Raw genomic sequence first — 6521 nt, forward strand, 5'->3', positions numbered from 1 at the left:
AACCAAACACGAACCCTCAAACCAGCAACCCACAGAAATAACGTGAAGTCTTTTGTCAATCCTGGAGTCCTAGAAGGATCCTGGTGTTTTGGCTTCTACATGTGATGTGAGTTATGAGATAAACGATAGATCTGTTAGACTGGGTGTAAGACAGAGCTTGTCATTGTTCTAGTAGTTAGAAATAGGCAGGAAGTAAAAATCCTGTATTTTGCTCCAAGGACTAGTTTGGACAGACTGTTCCAACAAGGAGAGCAAGGAGAAAAGCTGGTATTGTTTCATGCACAACCATACAATTGGAACGATTCCCTAGTATTTGTTACAGATATGACTTAAAGCATTCTAGTTGATGGAAGTTATGTTTTGGGTCCTCTAATAATTACCTAGATAGAGTGTGTGCTTGTTTGGAGATACCTTTCCTATGCTGACCAGGAGTTCTGTGCATAAATGGCTTCTTAAGAGGACTTAAAGTCACGTTGGTTTTAAATCTGTGAGAAAGCTTGTCAGTTCTTAACATCTCTATTTTTATTAATCCCGGGAAAGAAGCATCTCCTATAACCAATGAATAGAGCTTTATCCAGCTTGGGGTGCTATCTTTTAGGACTTTAAGAAAAACATAGTTAATGTGGCCAAACAAGCTGTTTTCTTTTGATATCCTCTGAACAACCTTGTGTAGCTGTGGCTGGAACTATTCCAGCTGGACATTTAGAAGATGCTACTTCGTGTCCCATCACCTAGGCCCTTAATCATAGGCTTTTCTTAATCACCAGTAGCAGTTTGTCTCTTCGTTATGGAGTGGTTGTAGTCTGTCTGTTACATCTTCTGAAGAATTGCCTTAAGGTTGGAACAAAAACTTCCTCCTAGAACTCTGGGCACATTCTTGCCTTAGAATGGGGCAGGTGATAGAGGAAACAAACATGCAGTCTGGTGGCAGAAATGCTGCTCTTTGCTTTAGAGATGGCAAGATCCATGTGCCCGTTAACTTTTGCCCCCATCTGTATATGTTCTCTGCCTCAGTTCTGCCTGTTGGTTTGGAGCAGTTAGACAAACAGTGCTGATGTCCAGGATTCTTTCCTGTGAATTTGCCTCTGAATCTTTCTGCTTCTTCCTCATGTGAATTCTTTCTCTTGTGCTGTTTTTCTTCAGTCATAGGTCCACAGTTGGTCCAACTTGTTGCTGCTGCAAGTCTTTCTCATTCTCCTTTTCCTCTTGGTGTTCCAGGTAGCTTTTCTGAATCTCTTGAAAGCCATCACTTACACTTGCACCCTTTTACAGCCTCTGTGTACTTCCTCTTTCTAAACCTTGTCAGGAAAACACACCAGGACTGCTTTATGTGAACTGCATCTCTTCCCTCTCTCATCCAGAGATGTTCCCACTTTAATGGGCGTCCAGCGGTTGTTTTGCCTGAGTTCACGGAGACATGCAACTTCATAATCTCAGCTAAGATGTCCTAGTTGTACATAAACCACTTCTCCCCGCTGTTCAAGTAGTCAGCTTGTAGTTTAGAGAAGGGATAGAGAAATAATTCTGTACTTACTCAGAAAACCGCTGTGGAAATCCAGTTTAGCAGTTCTTCTCGTGTTGGTCTCTTACAGTTCTACAAGGCATTTGCAAAGCTTATCTGAAATACAGTTCTGTTAACATGTAAATTTAGGATAAGGATGGAAAATTTTTCATAAAACACACCAAAAAATCTGTACTATGGTACCGTCAAATCATTTGGATAGAAGTTCTCAGGCCAGTCTGGTCTTGGGGTGGGGGCATTCCAGGATACAGACTACAACAAAACACAGTGCTGGAGTCCCTCCTTCTCCAGTGTCTTGACCTGAACGAGCAGAGAACTGAGACAGAGTGGGCCAGGGTGGTGCAGAGCAAAGCATAAAGACCAGTGCCTACGTCATGGTAGAATCCCTGCCTGGGAATTCTGGTATGACATGCTTTGAATTCAGTGCTGCTACTCGGTGTATTATAGTCTGTTGCAAAGCCTTTAATTTTCTTCAAAAGCCTGTTTTATAAACTACATGATGCATTAAAATATAATTTTGTTTCTCCTGGTTGCCTCAGTGTGGCACGTGCAGCTGATAATACAAACTTATTTTGAAGGTAAATAAACGTGGTCACTTCTCGTGACCAAGATGCAGGTTATGGATCAAAGGAGGGCTGCTAGCAGAAAGGGTGAGGTCTTTGTCTGTAGAGATAACAGAAGTATTTTTTCAAAGGGTCTTTGCTTCTTACATGACTCCTTTTTTCACTCTTCCAGCGTGTCCTTGACCTGTGGGTTTAGTTCTGGCTTCCCTGAAAAAAATCCCAACTTTAACTGCAGTTCCCCGGTTTTAGGTATCACACAGCATTACCATGTACGTTAAGGAATGTCGTCCTTAAAGGCATAGCTTAGCTAAGCTTTCTCTAACCTGGGGTGCTGCCAGCTCTTCAAATAAAACCTTTTTACAAAATCCTCTGAACATTTTGTATTAAGAAGAAGTACCAGCAGAATTAGCCTGACTTGAGGTAAAAATGCTTCTGACTTCTCAGTGTGAATGGTTTGGAGGCTGGACAGCAAACACTCAACAGTACTGATGTTGTTCCTAAGTAGGCCAGCGTTCTGGAGAACTAAATGCAGGAAATAGCCTCAGCAGGTTTTACATGCCGTACTTGGAACAGCAGGTGGATGATGAAGGGAGACCGACTATTGCTATGCCAGCTATTGTAGTAACACTTGATTTAAATCATGTTTCCAGTAAAGTGATGTTAAAAGGTACTTTCTAAATGAGTATGTCCATACTACTCATTAGCGTTTACGCTTTTACTTTGTGATGGATTCCGTCTAGTGAGTTCTGCACAACTTACCACTCCCCAGCTTTTGCCTCCCAGGACAATTAGATTGAAAACAACTTGTGTTGGTTTTTTTAACAGGATCTCTTGGACCCTGCTCGATGGAGAATGCTGATCCAGCAGTTTAGATACGATAACTACAGACTACATCAGCTGGGAAACAATTCTGTTTTTACTATAACACTCCAGGCAGGCCTTTCAGCTATAAAAACACCGTATCCTTTAACTCAGATACTACTGCCGAGGGCAAAAAAGCATTGTGGGGATTTTTGTTCTGTGGTGCTCCTCAGGGAGCTCACAGAGGTAATGTGACACTTGTATATTTTAGCTCATGAGTTGTTTAAGCGTAGTATGAATCGGTCTCTATTAAATTAAGGGGAGATAAATGACATTATGGTTTATAAAAAAAAAAAAAGCCCAATCCCAGAATTTTGCGGTGTTGGCATACAATGTTGCCTTTCCATGTGTCTGAAGTTAGTGAATGTATCTGCGAAAGGTAATGAGCTGGGTCAGAATTGCCGTGTTTCAAGCACTTGCCCATAAAGTTACCCTCTCCATTTTTTACGTGAATATTCAAAGGTATCCTGCACCTTTGGAGACTTGGCTGGGTTTGCCAGGCGCTGTGCTGTGTTAGAGGGCTGCGCTGGTGCCGCCCAGGCGTTCCCCAGCAGAGACGTTACCTGTAGAGGGTGCCGGACGCTTGTTGCTTGTTGCTCGCTCTTGTTCCTCGCAACAAAGCGGGCACTTGAATGGATGTTCAGCTCCCATTACACTGGAGTTCAGTGGTCCTGTCCCCTCTAACCCAGATTTTGGGTTTTTTTTTTATTTGCATAGTTTGCTACCTTCTTTGCAGTGTTTGTCATTAACTAGTTGTGGTTGCCTTGCGTGGGGGTTGTTCCTTAACTTGCTGTCGAACAGACAGTGTTACAAAGAGGATGGGAGCTCAAAAAACCCAGACTGCCCTGTGTGTAGCAAATCCCTGAACAAGCTGGCTCAGCCTCTGCCTATGGCACACTGTGCCAACTCCCGACTAGTCTGCAAGATTTCGGGGGATGTCATGAACGAAAATAATCCTCCTATGATGTTACCAAATGGATATGTCTACGGATACAATGTAAGTGTGGAAATCGGTGACCCACTGAAGTCTGGAACAGCAGAGGTTAGAACAACTGTCTGTGTCAGAACCACAGTGAGACAGCTAGAAGAATCTGCTGTTGTTTGATATTCTGTAACACTTGCACGAACAGAAGGGAAATACCTTCTTGCAGTAGTTCTTAAAGGACTGTATGTGATTAAATTGGTCTTTGAAGAACCTAGTGCTTGACTCTACGAATCTATAATACGAGAGCAATACTGCAGAGTAAGTTTTGTGGGCAAAGGTGTTTTGAACACAGACTATAACATCATTTCTTTAAAGTTTATTTACTAAAGAGTTAAATAACACTTTGTGTTACTGCTGTGAATATTGTCTTTTGCTTTCATTCTCTTTCAGTCTCTGCTTTCTATTCGTCAAGATGACAAAGTAATTTGCCCAAGAACCAAAGAAGTCTTCAACTTCTCACAAGCTGAGAAAGTCTACATCATGTAGGTCCGTAACACACACGATGAAGTGCCGCTGGAATTTTGACACAGGCATACCCTGTCTGGGGGGGAGGGCCTTAACGTGTGGCAAAGAAGCAAAACCTGCCACCTTGGAGATCAGACCTGTCGGTGGCATTATTGTTTCTTGCGACCAAAGATCAATGAGCAACAATAAACACTCTTTAAAAACACAAAAAAAAAGAGAGGAATTGTGACTTAAGTTTGTACTTGAATAAAAACAAACAAATTTTGATTGTTGAGGTTTTGTAACGTAAGGTCGAAAATTGGACTCTTATCAAAAGTACTTTCATCTTCTAAGGATAACTTTATTTAAAGGTGGACACTTGCACTGGGGGAAAAGTTACACCAGATTTGAAATTAGATCCATTTTTCTTCCCTCTTTTTCACAATTGTCCAAGACCGTTTTGTTATCAAAGATTTCCGTACTACCAGTGTGTTCTCCTTTAAGCTCCTCTTTGCCGTCTTGATGATCCTCTCGTGAAGTCATCCTGATGAACATGAGTTGTGTAACGTATTTCCATGGGAAGGTATTGGGATCTTTGTCACAAGCCTGGCTTCTCTGGAGGATCGACTGGGGACTGGTTTGAAGGAGTATGAAGTCTTTTTCCAAACCCAAATATTTTGAGGAGGTTGCTTAAGTATCAAGAGGAACCGAGAACATTTCAGGCAAAATCCAATGCTTGTTGAAATGTTCTTTTTCCAGTCTACCATAGTGTTAAAAGTCCTTCTAAAGTTCTTAGTTATGTGCATAGGGTTCAATATGAAATCATTAGTGCTACTGCCTTATTTCTTGCTTTGAGAATGTACTCACATGAAAATGAGCTGGTATTCTTAAGTGTTGGGCGAAGTTTCTGAAGATGCCTTGCAGGATGATTACATAATTTTAGGGTCTAAATAGTATTCATGACTGAAACTACTAGTTCAATTTTAACAACTACAGAACACATCCTTACGACTTTTCAGAAGAATTAAACCATTGTAGTTTAAACAAAACCATATTGTAGAGGTTTGTATTTAGCGCTTATTTTTGCATGTTGATGTTGATTAGCTAATAAAAGATTGTAAATGTAAAACATGTTAATAAAAATTGTTTTCCATTTCTTGATTATATAAAATAACTCTTTTTTTAAGGGTCTCTCTTAAAAGGAGTGCCAGTTCCAAATGTTGTTTCAGTGTTCTCCAAGATTTAAAAGAAAAAAACAAAAAACCCCCCATAAACTTCGTTCTTCAGGCCTGAAAATCAGCATCTCAGTCGAATAACTATTTTTGGCTGAAGCTTTTCATACATGAAGAGCTCACTCCAACCTACATTCCTCTCAGGTTTTTCCTGTGGTTTCCTTGAAGGCTGCCTAATGTCCAAGAGCATTCCTGTTAATACAGTTTAGGGGGAGATGCGAGGTGTGAGGTTCTGAGTGCTTTAAACAGAGTAGGGGGAGTGGAGGGAGCACACCCTGTTCGTGTTCAACAGCTGGAGCTCGCAGAGAGATGAATGGTTCTGTCAGCTGCTCTGGAACTGTCGCTACAGTGGGATCTCCAGTGAGGGCTGTCCAAAAAGGTGCCATTTTCGGTAAGCAAACATTACTGCTGCTGTGCAGCAGGTGTATCTGGAACACGGCAGAGGTGCCAGCTTGGCAGCAGTACCCCCCCACCCCCCTTACTGCTGGAAGGGTCTGTTAGGTATCTGGAGTATGTAGCTACCCCTGGAGCAGGGACTGATCTCTTCCTCATCGGATAAGACTTGAAGTTCATCAACTCAGAAGGAGAGAAGACAACCACCCTGAGGAGCAGCGTTGCTGAAACAACCTCTGTTTCTGAGGCAGACTGTTCACAGCACCATAGCAAAAGGGCAAGGAGAACTTGGAGGATGGCAGCCTCGCTTTTCCCTGCCTTACTTACAGAAATGCAGGAAAGGCCAGAGCAGGGCAGAAGGGGTTAGATTTCTTGCCAACCCTGAGGAGAAGTGTGGTAACTGCACAATAGTTGTAGGGCGTGGAAATGGTTGCTTTTGCTTCTCTAAGTACCAGTTAGAGCTGTGGTTCCCTGAGATTTCAGCCCCTCTTGCTTTCTGTGGCCTGAGCAGAGCAGTGGAG

General features: G+C 42.2%; 1 protein-coding gene across 3 annotated transcripts in view; it reads left to right on the forward strand.

Annotated features, from left to right (window-relative positions):
* The window catches only part of MAEA (macrophage erythroblast attacher), a 44345-nt gene extending 38833 nt beyond the window's left edge, over positions 1-5512 (forward strand). For all 3 annotated transcript variants that reach the window (XM_010134156.1, XM_010134157.1, XM_010134158.1), the window contains 3 exons: positions 2911-3044; positions 3748-3943; positions 4322-5512. In XM_010134156.1, coding sequence (XP_010132458.1) covers positions 2911-3044; positions 3748-3943; positions 4322-4417 — 426 coding nt within the window. In that variant the 3' untranslated portion in view covers positions 4418-5512. The remainder of the gene's footprint in view (positions 1-2910; positions 3045-3747; positions 3944-4321) is intronic.
* The last annotated feature ends 1009 nt before the right edge of the window (positions 5513-6521 follow it).

Source organism: Buceros rhinoceros, unplaced genomic scaffold (assembly GCF_000710305.1).
Source record: "Buceros rhinoceros silvestris isolate BGI_N320 unplaced genomic scaffold, ASM71030v1 scaffold12894, whole genome shotgun sequence".
NCBI classification, from domain to species: Eukaryota; Metazoa; Chordata; class Aves; order Bucerotiformes; family Bucerotidae; genus Buceros; species Buceros rhinoceros.